The sequence below is a fragment of the Lipophrys pholis genome (genome assembly GCF_963383615.2).
Source record: "Lipophrys pholis genome assembly, chromosome: 10".
Taxonomy (NCBI): Eukaryota; Metazoa; Chordata; class Actinopteri; order Blenniiformes; family Blenniidae; genus Lipophrys; species Lipophrys pholis.
Window position 1 is genome coordinate 4,198,926 of NC_137640.1, and position 20,652 is coordinate 4,219,577.

Sequence of the window (20,652 nt, forward strand, 5' to 3'; positions counted from 1 at the left end):
GAGGTCACATTTTCAAACCACCACATTAAGAAAAACTTTCTCTGCTCTGCTCAGCGCGCACTCACCATAAATCCCCAATATATATGTATATATGTGTGTGAATTTCTTTTTCCTGAAATACATATCATACAGAAAATAAAAGTGGATGATACACGGTATTCGCTGACCTCTCCGGCAAGGTGAAACAGTAAGCCAAGGCTGTTTCGTTTTTTTCACAGCCACAACAACATGAATGAATAATGAAGAAAGCAGCTGTACGAGATGCGGCGTAGAAGAACTGACATTTTGGAGAGGTCGCTGGGAACATGGAGGTCGAGAGATGACAGGAGAGTCAGGTAAAGGTCGAGTACATGTGAAGGAAATAAAGATGATACGAAATGAAGGGGAAGAGACTTTTGACCGGAGAGGCTAAAGAGTCAAAGCAGAACAGATCAAGTGGTTAGTTTAGTGAAACCAGAAAACATACGGAAGACGAAGGCTGACTGCTGAGAATGCATCGATTTCTAATACCGGACTTTGTCGACGACAGGTGACACTTCTTTTAGTTGCTCACGCCGTGAATTAGGACACAAAATATACCGGTACACACCATCCGGGACCACTAGGTGGCACTGTATAACAACAGAACGGCGCTAAAGCGCCACCATAAAGCTCCCATGACAGCCATATCTGACTGACGACGGCACCGTCTCTACCGTGGAAGAGGACTCAACGTCCAAATCGTATAAAGCTCTTAATAACCATATCGTTAAGAGCTGCTAGTCCTATAGTACCACATCAGAACACTTGGTTCTCAGAGTGATACTTGCTGGAGGTTTTCGTACAGTTTCTAAAAGTGTATCAGGAGGCAGAGCTGTCAGTCGTCAGACTCCTCTATTCTGGAACAAGCTCTCAGTTTCACACAGTCTGTAGTTCAGAGGTCATTCCATGGATTTGAAGGTTGCCAGAGACATTAACGTTAATGTTGACTGTCCACCCACCAACAGGGAAACGTGAGGTTAGACCGTCGTGAGACACTTACAATAGGATTACTATTACTGCTTCAAAATGATAGAAAGTGAGGTAACCTTTCTGACACCTCCTGCTTAAAAGCCATGAAACGGCTTTTCAAATCACCCGAAAAACCAATGATATTCAAAGAATCAAAGAAAAAGGCAAAGACATTGACAATTTTTTTTTGTTTGTTTGTTTCTTTGAAGCAGTTCAACTGTTATTACGCTGGAAAAAAAAAAACTAACAAAAAAACTCAAAACAACACAACAGCAGTTAACACTTCTCTGAATTCTATTTGGTTTTCATTTCACACTGCTGAGCCTCCGGGCTCGAGCAGAGTGCCGGAGTTACTTTGTGTTTCATGCTTCCCAACAAAAGATGAAACGAGCGCCGAGTTCACCCAGCCTTGGCATCTCGGCGTGGTTTGTCTGAGGAGGCATTAACTTTTTATTTGTTTACGTGGTTACTGAATACAGTGGCTGTTTATGTAACGAAGACCCCCTTTCTTCCCCCTTGCACCGGCCTGACCGTGATTTTCCTAACGGCCCGGAGTGAAATAACTTGTTGCACATTAATATGGAGGTGTCTGCACATTGTTTTTAGAGCATTTTAAAGACTTTCTTGATATAATTCAGAGAAAAAACAATAACGTTAATGCAGCAAAAGTGATGTTTAATATCGGCTGTTTGACACTGCAATACCAAATACTGAAAAAACCCACAATACCTGCATTTAATATGGTATTGACTGGCTATTGAATTTAAACTGCTTTCTTCGTCTATTTTTCACTGTGTTTAAACCTCTTCGGTTCCTCTATAGTTTTCAGCTGCTTTTCGGTTCAGTTTTCGATTTGGTTTTAACTGTTTTATGACATTTTCCAAAACTTTTTAGACTGAATTTCGGAGTTGGCTGGACTTTGTCCAAACTTGGTTTCTGGGTGATTTTTAATCTGGGTTCAGGTTGATTTGATTGGACTAGTTTCTATGTACATCTATATTTTGAGTGGTTCCTCAGTGGGTTCACAGTTAGTCTTCCTGTCATGGCGTTTCTAAATGGTCTTAGATGGGCGGCCGTCTTTTTTTTTTTTTTAGGTCTGGGCTTCAATTCCAGGCTTCTTGCTAGATTTGTTGTTAGATTTGTAAATTGGTTTTAAACTGTATTTTTGAATTGGTCATCACAAGGTTTCCTATTGATTTTTGGCAGATGTTTATTTTTGCCTGCACTTTCGATAGATTAGTAACTAGTGACTTTATTTCTTCTTCTTTTGGGTTTAATGGTAGTTGAGACTTGCAATATCGCCATCTGCTGGTTTTATCTATTGTTTTCCCACCCAGTACTCCTGTCATCCCTGATGACTGTTTCCCTCTCTTTCCTATCAGCAGCTTTCCGACCCTGATGACTGTTTCCCTTCTTCTCCATCTTCTTCGCTGCACCACCTCCATAACCCTCCATCACCTTTAGGGACCCATTTGAACATCTTCTGCCTCTCCCTCTTCCTTCCCTCCCCAGTATTTCATTCTCCCCCTCCATCCATTCCTCCCCTCCTCAATCCCTCCATCAAGTTCCTTTTTTCACTTCCATACTTCCTGCAGCTCACCAGCACATTCTCCCACTGTTTCTGATTGACATAGAGACTGCAAAGGCCTGTTGGAGGTTTCCACTTTATGTGTTTTGAACTTTTTAAATTCTTCACTGATCTGCGACTGTTTTTGTTCGTAACTGTGTTTAAATACTTATTGGAGACTAATGAATATCAAGCAAATCCGCTGTGGTTTTAGATTTCTGTTGACATTTAGACCCCATACTAAAAACAAGTCAGACGTCTGACAGGCAGTAGAAGCAGTTAGAGACATTAACAGATCAGTTCCTGGTATCTCTGTGACTTTGTTCCTCCGTTTACGACGCGTTGTTTGAAAAGGCATCTTCACTGTTTGGGCAGCAGCTTCCTCATCCTTTAGGAGAAACGACAGCTCACCAAGATGGATGAATGCTGGGGACCGGCTCGCTTTTGTCAGACTTTCATCTGCGCTTGTCGCTTTGACTGCCTTAAATAATCTCGATTGTGACTCGAGTTCAGGTTAGGAGAGTGAAGAAACAGCAAAAAAATACAATAACCTGCTTTTGTGATCTCAGTCTCGTAAAGCTCCACACAGTCTCTGGGATTGCATTTAACCTCGCCGCATGAGTCAGAATTCTGATTCAGAATGAAACAGAGTCGATTTTCTTCTCAATAATGTAGCACACGCTCTGATTAACTGCAGTTTTTTGAGTCGTGATATTGAGGTCATCAGTTTAAATTATTACAATATCGGTGTGAAGATCTAAGCAATGATCTTTCGTAACAGGTTTTTTTCTTTTGGGGTCAATGTCTGAGGCTGTTTCATTACATTTCAATGATTGCATTAGCTGACATTGCATCAGCGAGTCAAACGTTATTTAAATTATTGAAATTTGCATCTAACTGCAACCGAAGATTAGGAACGTCCCAGGAGGAAGGGGAAGAAGAAGAAGATGAAGAAGAAAAAAAAAAGGTCAGAAGAGGCGAGTTCGAACAAAAATTGAATTTTTGTGCTATTTTGGCTTTTATTAGATTGTCTGTCATGTTGGTCAGGGAGTTCAGACATAAGTCGACTGTTATTGATGATTACAAAATGAAAGAGATGTAAAAAAAATTTATAAAATAGACACAGATGATTGATTGAATACTGAAACTTCTGAAAGTAATTTTTTGTTTATTTTTCAATAAAACTGAATCTGTGAATTACACAATGTCTGATTTGGTCACTGCTCTCAGGTGTGATATATTTCATTTGTGCCCAACAATGATTATTCTGGTAAGATATGTGTTCTGAGGTAAAATAAAGATTAAATACTATGTACATTTTCCTACAGTAATAATCGTCCCCATATCTGGAACTCCGCCCCAGAAGAGAAGACAGTCTGTCCTCTCTCTCCCTGGCTTGTTTCAGTTTTAAAAAGTGTGTTGCTCTAACCAGCCAATCCCTATCAAGGTAGGCTCCTGCCTTTGACTCCTCCCACAATGAGGCAGCTCTGCTCTGGCACATGGCACCACGAGAGGAAGTACTTCCTCCTCTTCCCAAGATGGGCATGTGTGGGCGGAGCCAGTCCAGCTCACACAGACACAGCAGATTCTGAATGCAGCTCCTGTGATCCAATATTTAAATGGAGGAAAATTTAAAGAAAAGTGGATTTTGAGGGAATAAACTTTGAAGATGACGTTTTTGGACCAATAAGACCCATGTGGAAGCTGGATTATATCACTTAAATCCAGTAGTTTTAGCGCCAACATCCAGATTATAGAGCATCGTCTTCCAATAACTGATGTAACTTCAGCTGAACCCAATGAGTAAATCAGTGCTGACAGCTAAGTTGATGCATCACCACTAGAATAAAACAGTCATGTGCAAATCGTTAGGTCAATCGAGGTAACAAGAATCCCTTTCCAAAGTAACCCTCACCCTGACAGTAAGTTGCACACCGGTGGTGTCGCGTTCGAGGATTCTGCTGTGACAGTTTCTCTGCAGGTACTTTACTTCCACCCTTTCCAGGATCTCACACAGATCACAGGTATTTTTCCTCCAAGATAGAATTCTCTGATGTCACGTTTCCTCTCGTCTTGCCATTTCAGACCGGCGAAGCCTCGATAGGGGATTACAAGGTGATCGATGACCACAGTTTTAAGAGCCATCAGCTCACACAGGACGCATCACCGAGACACACACACACACACACACACACACACACACACACACACACACACACACACACACACACACACACACACACACACACACACACACACACACACACACACACACACACACACACACACACACACACACACACACACACACACACACTGGTGCAGACTTCACATAAATTGCCAAATGAACTTTAACGAAACAGCAGCTTAGATAGGATCTGTGTGATCCTCCAACACAAACACCTTTGAAGCGCAAGCGGTTAGCTGGGAGTCACTTCACTGGACTCTTGCCGATTGGTTTGATCCTATCAGGCTTAAGCTCTTTGCAAAAGACTGCGAGCACTTTTGAGATTTGGCCCGGTTCCCCCTCTAAACCTCGGCGGCGTCCCGCAGACGGTCTGCATTGACCAGACGGGAGCGTGGCTCTTGATAAACCGGAGCTCCAGTAGGGAAAACCAAAATAAATAAATAAAACACAGTGGCTTTCCGTGTGAAACAAAATGAATACTTTAATACTGCATTGTGCCTGGGGGCCATACACACAGCTCCGGTTCAAACAAATGACGCCACTTTTGGCCGTCATCAGTGAGCCGCTGTTTTGGTGGGGGCGGGGAGAGTTTTAGTGTTTTTGTTTACGAGATGAATAAAACAAAACAAACAGCGTTCCTCGAGGTCCGACTAATCCCAGCTTTGCATAAATTTAAAAAAACCCCAAAAAAACCAAAAAAAAAAAAAACGGGGAAAATGTGTGGACAAGTGAAAAAGAGTGCAAACGACTACCGAGTCGAACGAGGAGACAGAAAGAAAAGAAGAAGTCAAGGACGGATTAATTCAACACACCAGTGAGGGTCGGTTTAGAAAACAAGGTCTGAACACACAAGTACAGATTTCTTTTCTCTAAAAAATAAGTCTTTGATTAGATACGAACAGAGCAGGAGAGGGTTTCGCCTGTTAAACACCAAGACAAGTAACAAAGATCTTCGACGGGTTGAGCTCGGGTCTCCGTTAAATACGAGTCACTTCTCACTTCAGCAAAGACGAGAGCTCATCAGTCCTCGTCTCTCTTCAGTTGAAAACCCTGCGGCCGCCTCCCGACGGCTGCGCTCCCAATCCTGACAAAATAAAAGCTCACCCCTGAACTATTGTGTATGTACACCGTCAAACCGCTTGTTTACGCCGCTGGATCGACTTCACGTCCACACGTGTTTATCTTTTGACCTCTTAAAAAAAAAAAAAAACTTGGAGGAGAGACGATTACTCTTTGTCAGCTAAGAACTCGATAACTGAAAAGTATTCGGGTGAGTGACGGGTGAGTGACGCACGGGGTACGAGGTCTGCGGGTGAACAAGAAGGAAAGCGATCTGAAAAGAATCCGAGTGGATGCATGTGTGTGAATATAGATCAGACTAAACCAGCTGTGGGACAGACTGAGAGTACTCAAGGTAATAATACTCTCAAGGTGCATTCAGACTCAACGTGCAGCGGCTGAAGTTCGACTTGACAAAAATAATATTCACGGAATGAATAGGACACGTGTGCGACACTCAGTCATTCTCCATTTCTATTTTGATTCCGTCTCTGTATTTAGTGTCGATCTGAAGTGAATGTAAATCTTTGGGTGAATACGGCTCGAATGGTTTTTTTGTGTTTATATATGTGTATGTGGGTGTTCTGCTCTCCCTTCATCTGAAATCTGTGTGTGAGTCAGCTGGTCAGGTGGATACCACAGTTCCCTGGCTGGAGCTTGAACGCCTGAGGCAAATGTCTTTGTCTGCTGATTGTTTAAAAAAAAAAAATAAAATAAAATAAAAATATATTCCTGTTTTGCAGCTCTTATTGATTTTCATTGCAGTTTTTTTTCTTTATAGTGTTCTTACTGATTTTACTGCTGTTTCTTAAAGGTTTAAAATTGCTGCTTTTAGCTTATATTGTTTGTGGCACTTAGAGATTCATGAATGTAAAGTGCAATACAAACAAAATGCACTATTATTATTATTATTTTGTCCTTTCACTTTTCTTCACAGGCTCGGTTTAGTTGGGATTTAAGAAAAAGTTTTGCTTTTACACGGCAAAGTTTTGGAAATCTGAATTGGGTCTGATCTCCCTGCAGTGTGAACAAAGCCTGAGAACAAAGGCCTTAAATCTTACTGACCGCCGCCCGATTTGCTGAGTTTCGAGTGTGAATGCACCTCAGAACAGATGTACTTCAGTCTAATAAGGATGTGTTTTATCAATACATATTACCATGAACACAAGTCGAGGTGTACTGTTTGTGTGGAACCCATGGAGGTCGCTTCGCTCCCTGCGAGTCTGACTTGAGTTCTGTCGAGTGAACGGTCTGTTCGATCTGGATTCTCGCAGCGTTACACTGCGATTTCGTCTCCCAGACAATCAGGAGTTCCTTGTCTGTTGAGAACGTTCAGCAGCCTCACCGTCTCCTCATCCGTCCCCCAGCCAAAGATCTCCATCTCCTCCTCCTCCTCCCCCTCATCGTCCTCCTCGTCGTCGTCCTCCCTGTCGTCACTGTCGTCCGTGTTCGACTCGTACTCCGAGGCGATACCCGACTCGCGGAACCTGGCGAAATCCAGGCAGCCCAGAGATTTGAGCTCGCGGGAAAACACTGTTCCCGGACTCTGGGGCTCGTCTTGGCTTTGTATCTGTGGCCTGTTCGTCTTGAGCGGCGAGAGAGGCGAGGGGAGTCGGGGAGGTGGAGGTCCCGGCGGTCCTGGGAGGAAACGGAAGCACTCGAGCTTGAGTAGACACTGTTCCCTACCTAGTGGACTCCCCAGGGTCCCGTTGGACGACGAGAAGACGTTGCCGGAGCCGTCGTTGGCGCCGAAGGCGGGCAGGTCGAGGGCCGACACGTCGGGTTTGGGCGTCGTGGGGTCGCAGATCACCGGCGGTACCGTGGAGCGAAAGGTGATCTCCAGCAAACTGTCCTGGGAGCCCACTGTGGAGGGAGAAGGAAAGGCGGGGGAGACGTGAAATGAGGAGAATGACGCCAGATAGAGGAGTGATGAACGAGGAGAGACGGGGTCAAATATTCTATGTCATAATGGAAAGACTTAAACTCGCCTGCCACTCCGGGAATAATGTACATTATGTATAATACAGATACATGGGTATCGTGTCAAATGAAAGATTACAAACAAAATAAATCACTCTTTCACCAATAAATCTATGTAAGCAGCAAAAAAAATTTAAAATAAATAAATAAAACAAACATTTCAAAGCATTTCATCATCATCATCACGGGAGCTCAGAGAAACACGCCTCGCACTGTCCTTCACAGACCTGCAGCACAAAGAAAACAAAAAAAAAAAAAAACTCAAAAAGATGAGCCTCTCCATCTTTTCGGAATCAGAATAAACATGAAAGATGACTCTGAAAAGTTTCTGGTTCGCTCAGTCGTGGACGACGGCGGCTGTGGTCACGGCAGCGTTTCTCCAATAACCCACTAAAGCATGATCAATCAGTGTCTACGGCCGCCTCTTAGAGCACTCCTTCAATCTGGTTTCATTTCTTGCTATTTGAAATCTGGATTGCGTCGGCGGCTCTGTATTCTTCAAGGTGGCGGCTCCGCAAAGCGTCTGAGGCCTTGAGAAAATTAATTCAGTAATTGTTGGATTAGACACTTTCTAGGAGCCAGAAATGGTGTAGTGGTTTGCACTCTCGCCACACAAAGAGAATATACTGAGTTCAAGTCCGGCCTGGGCTTCGCTGTTCAGAGTTCAGATTATAGAGCATCTTCCTCCCACTAACATCCACATTAGAGAGCATCTTCCTCCTCTAACATCCAGATTATAGAGCATCTTCCTCCACTAACATCCACATTATAGAGCATCTTCCTCCACTAACCGATGAGTGAATCAGCCTTACATTAGGCCACACTATGTTGACACCTCAGTCAATGTGTCACAGCACAGTACTATGATACTATAAACTATGGTTTTACCGTATTTTCCAGACTATTGAACGCACCTGAATATAAGCCGCACTCGCAAAATTTAAAAAGTAAATAGTAAAAGTACATATAAAAGTTGTGAGGAGGCAGACGGAGAGGACGGAAATAAAAAAAAAAATTTTTTTTTTAAAAAAGCTGCAGGGCCCGAGGCAAAGAAACAACAACGAAGAACTCAATACAATCTCACAACGGTACTCACAGGATTTACTGTAGGAATTCCCATCAGGTGTGAACATGTTGTACATAGGTGAAGGTGTTCACACGCTCCACTCTTGTATTGATAACCTGGTTGTGTGTGGAGATTTTAACCTAGCACTGATGCTCTGATGCCAAAACCGACCAGGGACGAGGACTTCATATCAAATCCTTTATAAACTGGACGTCACTGAAGTTCATATGTGTCAGAAGGCAGGCGAGTGAATACTTTTGGTAAAATAGTGTATTTTCTTATGCCCTTTTGGATATTTTTTTCCATGTTTTATTTTTTTTTAAATGCTCATTTGGAGAATTTATTTGATTAAAACCAGAAATCATGACTTTGCTCAGTTTTTTGCCACTTTGCTTCAAACAATAACAAAATGTTTAGTTTACACAAACTGCACTGATTGTCCTATAAGTGTTTAAAGGCGTATTACAGGTTGAAATTGTTTATAAATGTCCTCGTATTCACACTGCAGAACACTTAATGCACAATACACTACTTTAAATTCTACTTTTAATTCTTGCGTTTTGAGCATTAGCAGTGCCATTAATGGCAGAAAACCATTAAAAACTAAAATAAAACAATCCTACAAATACAGAAAGAGCAGACAGTTGGTGCTTTTCCACTGGTACCTACTCGGCCCGCCTCGACTCGACTTAGTTTCCTTCATTTCCCATTACAATATAGTACCACTGCGCTATGCATAAATAATCACGCCTGATAGAATCTGTATCTCTTGATGCAGAGCAAACATCCAATATGGATGAGTGGAGGTACAACTCTGCGTTAGATATCAGCTCAAATGATCAATATTACAAAATTTGGATTGTTACGATCGTAATGCAGTGTCTGGTGTTTCGGTTTAACTGGCGCCCCTGTTAACTGGTGACTTCTGCCACCAGCAGCCGATGATAAATTAAGACAAACAAAACGATACTTTAAACTTTAATGGAAATGTTGTTAAACGGCGTTCGCCAGGACAGCTACAGATTTCGCTCGTTTTTTTTTGTTTTTTTTTAACATCTGCAGTGAAAAGGAAACGCTGGAAGAAGCCGGTCACCAGTTAACAGGGAATCCAGTTAATCCGAAACACCGGTGGTGTCCGTGGCATTTAAAAAAATGGTGGGGTGAATGGAAAAGTAGAAGTCATTCAGTTGTTGCACTCACTTGAATTTGGTCCGCACATCTTTGTCTCCAGCTCCTGGATCTGCTTCACCAGCAGCGAGATGTGCTGCAGCAGGTCTTTGTTCTGCAGCAGCAGCTGGTGGACTCGAGCCTGGGCCTCCAGCCGGGCCGTGGCCTCGGCACTCAGCTGGTCCTTCAGGAGATGGACCTGATGAACGAGAGGAGGAGAGAGAGACGCAGACGTCAGGAAATGACTCAACAAAACAAAACAAAAACAAAAAAATGGCGGCATGTTTCCAAAGCCACGGTATTAATGTGACTCTTAATACAAGAGTATAATTCAAATACAAAACAAATGAAGACAAGAAAACAGTTTATATAACACATTATCAGAAAAAAAACAAATAAAAACAAAACAAAGAAAGTTATGCTGAGAGTCGCCATGACAACTCAGGGAAAATTTTTTGAATAAATATAAAGAACACAAAAAATTCTAAACTAAAGTTGTTAAAAAAACAACAACGAAATAATAAAACAAAGAAAATCAGTAAATTCAAGTTATTTAATGTAAGAGCATTTCAAAATAAAAAAAAATTATGAAAAATTACTTATCAGAATGAAAAACTAAACTTTTATATAAATAATTAAATTATGTTGAAAAGCCGAGAAGGAACCCAGGAGTTGTACCAGCAGGATTTCAAGCCGTCACTTTGGTGAAACAACTTCCCGTGGTTTGTGTTAAAAAGTACGATTATTCTGCAACTAACAACGTGGCAGTGAGACGTAATGCAAACAAGCGTTTGTCAGCTCAGCAGTCAGATAAATAACAATCAGAGCGAGACTGAGAGAAAGCTCTGACGCTTGTCAAGCACTACAGAAATATATATATATATATATATATATTTATTTTTTTAAAAGACGTGCTGGCAGCTCGCGCGGGGCTGGTGTCCATCACTGTCTGGCAGCTCAGTGACTGCAGAGGCAGACGAGTTGCTCGCCGCGTTCACTGCTGGTGATCCGACTTTCTCCACAGGAGCACAAAGGAACTCTAGTTGCTCTTCCTGCAACAGGAGGAGGATCTCTGCTGGGTTTCTGTTCACATTACATATGACTAGTATGACTCGGAGTCTAGGCTGCTGGGATCTATTAGCGATATATTGAATACCGTAATTTCTGGACTATAAGCGCCACCCCTTTTTAAAAAGAAATACAATGATGTTGTTAGTTTATGGATTTTTACAGGTTAACAAGCGTCAGATTTCACTTCCGCCTGGATCTACATTGTTTGGAGTGACTCTGCTTCTCCAATATTTCTGCTAAAAGGGACATTTGTCTTCCTGACCTCGTCGTGTCCGACTCTGTCATGACATCATGGAGGGAAATAACCCCTCCCTCCGGCAGCTGACAGCCCTGCGTGATGCGTTCAGGTGCATCACGTAACTCCGGCCTGCTGCGCTCTATGGCGGACAAATCTTCCTGCTTAGAATCATAATCAGTAAACAACCGGTAAAATACTTTATCAAGACTTTGCACTCAGCAGAACCCAGAAAAGTGTGAGCTTTGTTTTGTGGTTCGCCATCTAATAAAGTCCATTGATCTCGGGCTGAGAGGCTTTTGACTCCTGCTGACTCAGCTCAGCAGGTCGCGGCGATTGATCAATCAAACCGCAGTTTTTTTCCCCCCCCGCGTGGCAATTATTCAAAGCAACGCCGAGGAAGAAAACACAACAAGACATCTTTTTTCTTTTTCTTTTCCAGTCCGAGGTGAGAGGATCGATCACTCGCTGCGCGAGCACATGAGCGCAAACACAGCGAAGACACGTTTTGCAGGTACAAATCATAAACAGATGCAGACCAGCTTTCTAAATGTCTCACTGCACAACACGAGAGCAAACGTGTTTGACTCCCCTGTTTGTCAATAATTGCCGTTACAGTTCACGTTGGAACTCCACAATGATCGCATGAAATACTGCGACTCTGTGCCCCCTGTACTTTCATTCAATTTCTGTGTTTACATTTGTAAAATTGTGGATTTTCTTTGATTTCTCCTGGACAACTTGAATTTCTCACTAGAAAATAATTTAAAGAATCTCTTGTAGTTTGAGTTGAATTAAAGCCACGGTGTGATTATCTGTTTTCAGAATTGTGTATAATCTAAATGTAACGTTGTAAAAATGCAAAAAACTACCAGGGAGTGTTTACCTTCACTGGGAGATTAATTCCACTAAGAAGATAAAATCTTAAATGTCCACAATGATGCTTTTCATGCATCATTTATACATTTTGGCTGTTTAAACAGTTTTGAGGCATTTTTAGCATTTCTATTTTGTTATTAAAGTTATTTTGACTCTTTTAAACATCTTTTTTCCCTGTTTGACAAATTCAGTCTTTTTTAGCTGTGTTTTTATCTATATTTGCCATTTTGTTTATTTAACTTTGTGTGCCCTCTTTTAAGGAGATAAGTTCTTCTGATGAGCAGAGTTTTGTAATGTATTGTTTTTATGTATTTATTCCAGACAAACCCTTCCACCTTGGAGCCAAAGTCATCACATGGTTCTCATATCAACTCACATTTAACATAGAAAGAAACCAAACGCCAATTTTGCCTGAAAGGCAGCGGGAAGAAGAAAACTTATTTAATCACACCCACGTTTTCAATTAACATTCTACACAATGAGCTTTACTGTTACAGCTTCCATTTTGCTGTAAATGATGGACTCAAGACTGATTTTCCAATCATCTATACATCAATATTAAATAAATCCTACAGCAATAAAATAAATAAACAATATCAGCAATGGTATTAAACAATATACCAACAACGGTAAGGAAACTAAAGCACATATCAACACTAGTAGACAGAATATTGATATAAAATCATGACCCACTCTCTCTTTACTGTGACCAGACCTGAAGTTTATATAACAGTTTAAATGTGTGAAATAGTTTGACCATTGCTTGATTTGTATTTCCAGTCTGTTCCAAAGTTTTACTCCGCATACTGAAACACAAAAACTTTTCCGAGTGGATTGAACCATCGGCAACGTAAACTCTCCATATCCTCTCACATTACCAACGCTCTCTCTCTAATTGTAAAGAAATGCTCTACGATGGTCGGTAAGAATTTGTTGAACGTTTAATATGATCAAAAAAACATTTTTTTTATTCAAATCTAAATTCGGAGCCACTTTGAATCGACATAAGAGCCTCCTGATCCCGGGGCTGCAGAGCCCTGCTTCACACTGTGACATTTAGAACTGCTGAATCAGCTTATCAATGAACAATCCACAGACTGAAATGGTCTCTGTCGTGTTCGTAGCTTTTGCTGACCCAACCCGTCAGATAAACTCAACCCTTCAGACAAACGGCAGATCTTTGTCCCCCAGTTACTTGTGATCTTTTATTAGAGGAGTGGCTTTACTTCAGTCGCAGCTTTGCTCCTCATGTAACCTTAATACCGCCGACTGCTGCAAGATTAAAGGAGACACTTGATTTCAATTTGGGACTGAGAGGCTGAAAAATTATTTTACAGTTTCAATCATTTGTATAAAGACAAGAAAGATACTGTTCATTCTGTGCACGTTCACACACACACACACACGACTTTAGTAGCAGCAATGACCCATTTTTTACTTCAAGGTACACTCCGAATGAAATGTTAGTGGCCCCGCCTCCTCCCTTATTCAGCCAACTCCTACCCTGAGCCCGTAATTGCTTTCAACAGTTTCAAAGGAGAGAAATTCTAAAGGTTTCAAATCAAACACATTAAAAAAGGTTTGGAGGGAGCCCTGCGTGCGTGTGTGTGTGTGTGTGTGTGTGTGTGTGAAGGAGACGACTTATTAATGATTTTCTGACAGGAGAGGCGGTGGAGCTCTCAATAATTTGATTAAGCCTGACCCTGGAGTCTGAACGTGGTCCAGCAGAGCTTAAAATGTCGACTGTCTGAGGGGCGAAAGGCGACTGAACAAAACGGCGTGAAACACACACCCGTTACCGGTTGATGCTTTATTTTTTTCTTCTTCATAAAACTGAATAATAATATGCACACCGATAATTTGGCTGTTAATCCACTTCCACTCAAGTTTAATCAAAGGCCAGTCGGGTGGAGCGACACAAAAAATAAAAGTGAAAATTCATGGCCTCTATTTCTCCTCCATTTCACGTGGCGCACAACGTGACATGGGGAAAAAAAACAAAAAAAACATGTGTTGAGGAAGACTGTAATCAACTTCCATTATTCTCACGCTTAGGAGCAAATATAGAGGCGATTCCAGATTGCGTTCGGGCCTCCGCAGACCTCATTTGTACGAGAGTGACACCCCGATGATGACTCTGGTGGTGTAATTTACAGCGGACAAGACCTCATCTTGAGCTACGCAGGAGAGGAGCTCCACTATGATATATGTCGTCCGGCTGACAGGTCTAATGGCACGCCAGCCACTCCCCAGCGGTTCAAACTCTCGGCCTCAAGCGCAAGTGTCACATTTGTCCTGATGCTGTCCATGTTAAATGTCTCACTGAGCCGCAGTGGCTGCTGAAGGGATCTTTAATAATTCAATGCAGAAATGGTATAAGATAAGATAAGCAAAATAAGTGTGTGTGTGTGTGTGTGTGTGTGTGTGGGGGGGGGGGTTGACAGTCAAATCTGAGCTTTATTGTGTGGAGATCTGATCGAAAGCTGCACAATGCTTCCGTCTGAAGCAGCCACACAAGGTCAAGTCTAGTTTCCTTCAGCACATCTAGTGGAAAAGCTTTGGTCCACTTGATAAAATCTAAGAATAGAGAGCAAATTTGATAAGAGAGAAAGATCCTATGTGATTAGAGCTGGACCTACATGATCATTCTCATTCACTCACAACCTCCATTTCCTTGTTTGTGCGTCATCGTGCCGGGAAAAAAAAAACCCAAATCACATTTTGTTTGATTTAAATTGGATCTTTAAAGTTGTTCCAAGGACATAAAGTGACTATGAAGCATAAAGAATAATTATTCTTGCCAGTGAATTTAGACCAATGTCTCAGTGTGTCCACCAGCGTTCGGCTTCAATGTCTGTCTGGTAGCGTCTTCAGGCGATCTCCGGGTGATAGAGAATCTAAACAATGCTGAATAAAGCTAAGTAACAATATCAAAAGGAAAGAAAGGCAAACTCAAAAATCCAACGTTCTCCACTGACGCACCATCCGTCCAGCTGTTAGATTTGCTTTATCCAATTACAAGGTGGTTGAAGTCAAAGCCAATAATTGCTAACTATGAGGAACAAGCAGGCTGCACTCGACAGCAAGCGTGGCCAATTAATTTCCCTACGAGTTGCAAAAAAAAAAAAAAAAAAAAGTATGAACACTTTGAGGTCTGAGTCATAAATTCTACTCAATACTGTTCAGTAAGAAAATATTGGTTCTTATTAAAGCCTGTTAGTTACATGGACTTTCCGTTGATTCAGTTGATGGAAATTAATCAGTCACAGTAAAGATGCGTAAATATGACCCAATTAAGCTTAAAATTATAGCTGCTAAAAATCTAGCCTTGGTTTTGTAATTCCAGCCAGAAAGTAAAAAAATAAATAAAAAAAAAGTCCCTCTTGTGAGCTCTACAGAGAACAGGCTGTTTCTGTGTCTGTACCTTTAAATGCTAATGAGCTGTGTCTGTCCATGCCGACTCCATGTGTGTTTTCCGATATTGTTCGCGAGGAGAAAAAAATGGCACCCGTTCGTAATTTTAGTGGTCAGAGGTCATCTACCCATGGGCGGGTCAAAGTGACTATCCACTACCGGAGGGAGGGGTTATTTCCCTACATGATGTCATGAGGGGAACATTTCTGAATCGCCTGTATGAGAACACATTTGCATGTCAGGGAGACGATACTTTCTTCACTTCTGGGGTCTCATACACAGGCTATGTGGACAGAAATTACCGTTGGAAAGCCATTATAAAGTGAGTTTTTCCATTATATGGGACATTTAAAGTAATTTCCCCAAGCGGATCAATAAAGTATAGATGTAAGAGTACAGGTGATTTCTTTCCTTTTTCATTCACGAAGCCCACCATCTGTGGAATCAAGCCTTTTAATTATTGTTGTTACTCTTATTGCTACTCCAATATGCCCCCAAAATTTTATTACTGCAGCTCAAATGAAGTGACTGGGTAGAGCCCAGTGTGGCCTAATTGTCGCCAACATAGCCAGGGGGCTATGCGGAATTATTATAACTTGTAATAATCTTCAAGAGCAGAAACAAATTCCAGCAACACATCTTGCGCTGTAAAGAATAAATTGGTTCTTGGATCAGAACTTGGTAGATGTTGCATACAAAACATAATCGTACCCCGAGGAAAGAGAAGGCAATCTCCTAGAAAATAGAAAACATGTTGTCCTGATAGCATAATGGTTGAGGTATATACCATATACTTTTCTATCCTCTCAAGCACAACATTATAATATGTAATAAAGGTGATTCACAGTGTTGTATATCATATATAAATATATATATATATAGTCTCATGGTCAGATTGTCTTATTGAGGCGTTTAAGTGACAATGAGTTCTACCAAGAAGCTCCATTTAGATAATAGAATAGCAAAACAAAAACAACACACTTGGTAGAAGCAATGATTGGGAATGTCTATATGCAAATACACTCCCTGAGTGTAAAGGAGTTAACCCTATTTTTCTCTATCCCTTTGGCCTGAAAAGATCTGGCGTACATTCTCCTCATATTCATAACTCCTACATCGTTTATGATCTCAAAAGTTCCTCAACTCAGCAGAACGCAGAGTAATAGAGCTTTACATCCGTATACTGATTCTTAAAGTGCAAAAGATCAAAAAAGGATTTTATATGAGTAATTTTTTATTAGTTTTTCAATAAAAAATAAGCATGTTGGAGAAGATCATTTGCTTTGTAATGTTGTGATTTGAAGGTGCAATATCGAAGGTTGCATGAAGGATTTCCATTTAACGTGATATTGAATAATCCTAACATCATCAACATCTTCCTAATGTATTGTAGGTTGCCCCTTTACTGCCCCCTACCCAGCAGGCGGTGATGCCTTTGCCTTTGACCTGGGGCTCAGAGACTGGACAAAGGAGGGGGAAGGTTCTTGTACATTTGCATGTTTTGCTTTAATGAATTTGTTTCTGTCACTTCCCTCCTGAACCCAAGATTGTCTTTCGGTGTAGACGGGACTGATGAAGAACTTTCTTAGAATTGCCTGGAATTTATTTATTTTATTTTATTATTATTTCATTGCAATAATGCCCTGTGCACAACGTGAATTAAAAACTTTTGTCCCCCCATGCGCCTACATTCTGAGCCAGGCTGGAAAATACTGGATGGTTAAACAACGAGTTGCCACCATGTTTTGTTGATGTTTTGTTGGGTTCGGAGGCGTAGAGTCTCTAACAAATCCTGCTGTTCTAAATGTTTATTCATGTCAGGTCAGTGAGGAAAAGCAATTCGATTGCCTCACGGTCGTGCAGATAGATGGATAATGAATCACACCAACATTCGCTTTAGGATCAGACATAGAACTTTCCTATTCTCAGATCAAATCTCAGAGCCAGGGTTTGCTCAGATCACCCCGGGTCGATTTGTAGGGAAGCTGCTATAAGTTTCGACTTTATTACACTGAGCTTCTCTCAGTTTCTCACTCTTTATGCGTGCAGAAGTCACGGATACATATCCCCGTGCCTTCCTGCTGGATCTCCGACAGAGTAACTGGAGGTATATTCTCTGTGCCTCCTGCCAACGTTAAGTCTGCAGTCATTGGAATAGCTTGTGTGTTTAATGCAGCAGAAACCAGCCACCTCTGTCCACGTTTATTTCTTCTCTAAAGTCCCCTTATGCTGCTTCATGTGGACTTTTTAATTTTTTTACTTTCAAGGTTATAACTAGCATTATTTAAATAAAACTGGACCGAAACTTTTTATGTTTGAGGAAGAGGAAAGCCAGTGTTTTTAGGAATGGAAATAGCAATGAAAGACGTCGAGATGTCTGCACAAGGTCACGACTTTGAAGAGGACGTCGGTCGAATGCAAAGCAGGTCTGCTATTTAGGTTTTCTTTTAGCAAAGCTTCGAACGCTTTGGACGGTACTTCATATGCAGAAGGCAGCAGATCATCTGCATAAAAGTCTGAAACATGTGAACAATAAGCAAATAGAAGTTTCCCAGTCAGGGACACTTGCAAGGTACAGATGACTCATTTTGTTTTGTAGTATTATAGGTGTTTGCTAACTCAATTTATTTTCCACATTATCTACGTCATTATGTATGGGCGCAAGATAAAAGATTTCCTTCCTCTATGATCATACTTTTGCCCCCGTTAATATAGAGAACGTCTACAACTGTAATCAAAGTACAATCAGGCTGTGAAAAACATGTTGCATGGTCGTGGTGACAATATAAATACAGAAGTTAAAATCCTGCGCAGCTTATTTTTTTAATATTAAAGATCAGTTTTAGTACAGATCATCAGTACTCAGCAGAATATTCAACTAATCTGAGATGGAGATTTTTTGATATCCGAGTGCACACGAGAGAGAACGGACACTCGTAAAAAGATCACAGCTGACTAGTTTGGAAACAATAAAGTCCTTCTTCCCTTTAAGACTTGAAGAGGGAGAACAACTGAAACCCCCTTCAAAAAGTTGAGCACAGACAAAAAGCCAATTAAAAAGTGCATCACTTGAGTCTCACTGCGGTCGTCCCCTGGTAGTAAACCTGCCGCTACCCAACGCTTTTCTGCTTTCTTATCTGAGCGCGGTGAAATTGAAGGAGCGTTGAGCACCTGAAGTGACTCGTTAAAGTTCTAATTAGACGCCGGCGTGTCACTGCCTTTTTTTCCCCTTCTTTTTAATGCCGCCATTGTTCAAAACTGTTTTCAGGCAGAACGAGGCCCGGGGACAATTTTAATCTTCCCCAATGCCTTGTTTGAATTTTTACTTTCCTTTTACTGTTCACCGATGCAGATTGGAGAATCCAGCTGTATCTATAAGGCGTTTTCATGTAAATTTTCAGCTTCCAACAGACGGAGCATCTATAGAGCGTCACAATATATTGCCTTTCTGATTGTCTTGCAATATATCATGATATATTGAGTGATAATTCCTGTACTGTGGATCATATCACCAGTCTTTTCTCTCACGATCCTACTGGTTAGGTGAGTATTTTTGCTTCGTATGTCTGTTACCATAACTCATGGTTCATTCATGGTTTTCCCTGCTGTGTGAGTGAGATCAGCCACAACATTATGACCGGTGAGAGAAATCTGGGTCAGAGCAAAACCTGCAGCACCCCCATGGAAGCGCCACCTTGCAGCTTCCAGGACTCAAATGATCGTATTGGGGCCACACATGGCACTCGTCTAGTGGAGTCCACTCCTCAAAAGAACAACCTCCAATGACAGTACGGAGGAGGACATAAGTGTTATGTCTGATCGGTGTCTGCGGCTTGTTTCTTTGTGTTAATGAGCTCACGATTGGTGCAGGTCTGCTTTTTTTGCTTCATCGGTGTGTGAGTGTGTACGCTGGTGGTGTGAGGATATGGCGACTGTTGCTGCTGCAGTGGGGCTCCACGTGGCTGGTGGCGGAGGATGTGCTCCTCAGACAGGATTATCGTCGCTGCACTGGCTGCCCACGCCGGGGCCCTTTGATGTGGAAGCGTTTGAAACTCCTCCAATCGTGGTTCGTCCCCATTTGTATCTCATTTTTGGAGAAATAGGCCGAGGGAGAAGCGATCATTTCGTCAGGGCGATGATGAGGAAACCACTTAAGAGATGCACTTACATTTGTAACGTGTAATGAACTAAGAGCGGGACAGAAAAGATCGGCCATTAGTTCGTAGGGAGGGGAGGGAGTGGTGACGGACGCCAATGAGGGATTTGCTGAATGGTCAAAAAGATTGAGATGGTGAAAGAAAAGCAAGGTGAGAAAGGACAGAGAATCAAAGAGGATTCCTGAAAGTGACAGAAAGTTTGCAAATAACCCCCCCCCCCAAAAAAAATATTAAAAGACAAGAAAGATGTCAGCCTCCATTAAGCAGCGACAAAGTAGCAGCTGCATGGCAAGGTTTCATCTGGAAACAGATAGCTGATGCACTCCCTCAATTTTCAAGACTTCATTAAACATCTCCACTTCCACTCATCTCTTGGAGAACTGTGATTAGTGCTGGCCGCCGTGATCATTTACCTCCATTTACTCTGACCTCCACTCAGGCTGTGCGGCAGAGTGTGTTGTCCAGCTCCCTGATTGGGCCATAAAGCCGCGGGCGTTTTCAGCAGCACCAAGAGGGGATCCAGAGGCAAAGTAATCCCCTCTTCACCCCTTTGGCGACGTCTTCCTTTCACTTAAATCACACAGAACTTCCACCTTATTGCTTGTGTGCATTACGTTTCGACACAGCTGCTGAGGTGATCAAACTGGGACTTGCAAAGCAGATACAGGTGATAAGTGGAAAATAAATCATGCCGGCATTTATATCCATTATGCCAATATATCCCACTGACTTCGGGCAGATTTTTTTTTTAGATTTATCTTCACTTTTATATGGCCAGCAACCCAAAAACCTGATATTTTAATCATTTCTGAACTATTTAAAGCATTAAAAAAAAAAAAAGGCTTGGCGAAATTAGCTTTAATTTGCATAAAAATATCC

The 20,652-nt window shown here is 41.7% G+C and overlaps 1 protein-coding gene across 1 annotated transcript in view; it reads right to left on the minus strand.

Annotated features, from left to right (window-relative positions):
• The window catches only part of LOC308115865 (carboxyl-terminal PDZ ligand of neuronal nitric oxide synthase protein-like), a 210,466-nt gene that overhangs the window by 21,318 nt on the left and 168,496 nt on the right, over positions 1-20,652 (minus strand). The window contains exons 9-10 of the mRNA XM_080473688.1: positions 10,051-10,216; positions 7,491-7,667 (exon numbers count right to left, since the gene is read on the minus strand). Of these exons, the coding sequence (XP_080329814.1) occupies positions 7,491-7,667; positions 10,051-10,216 (343 nt within the window). The remainder of the gene's footprint in view (positions 1-7,490; positions 7,668-10,050; positions 10,217-20,652) is intronic.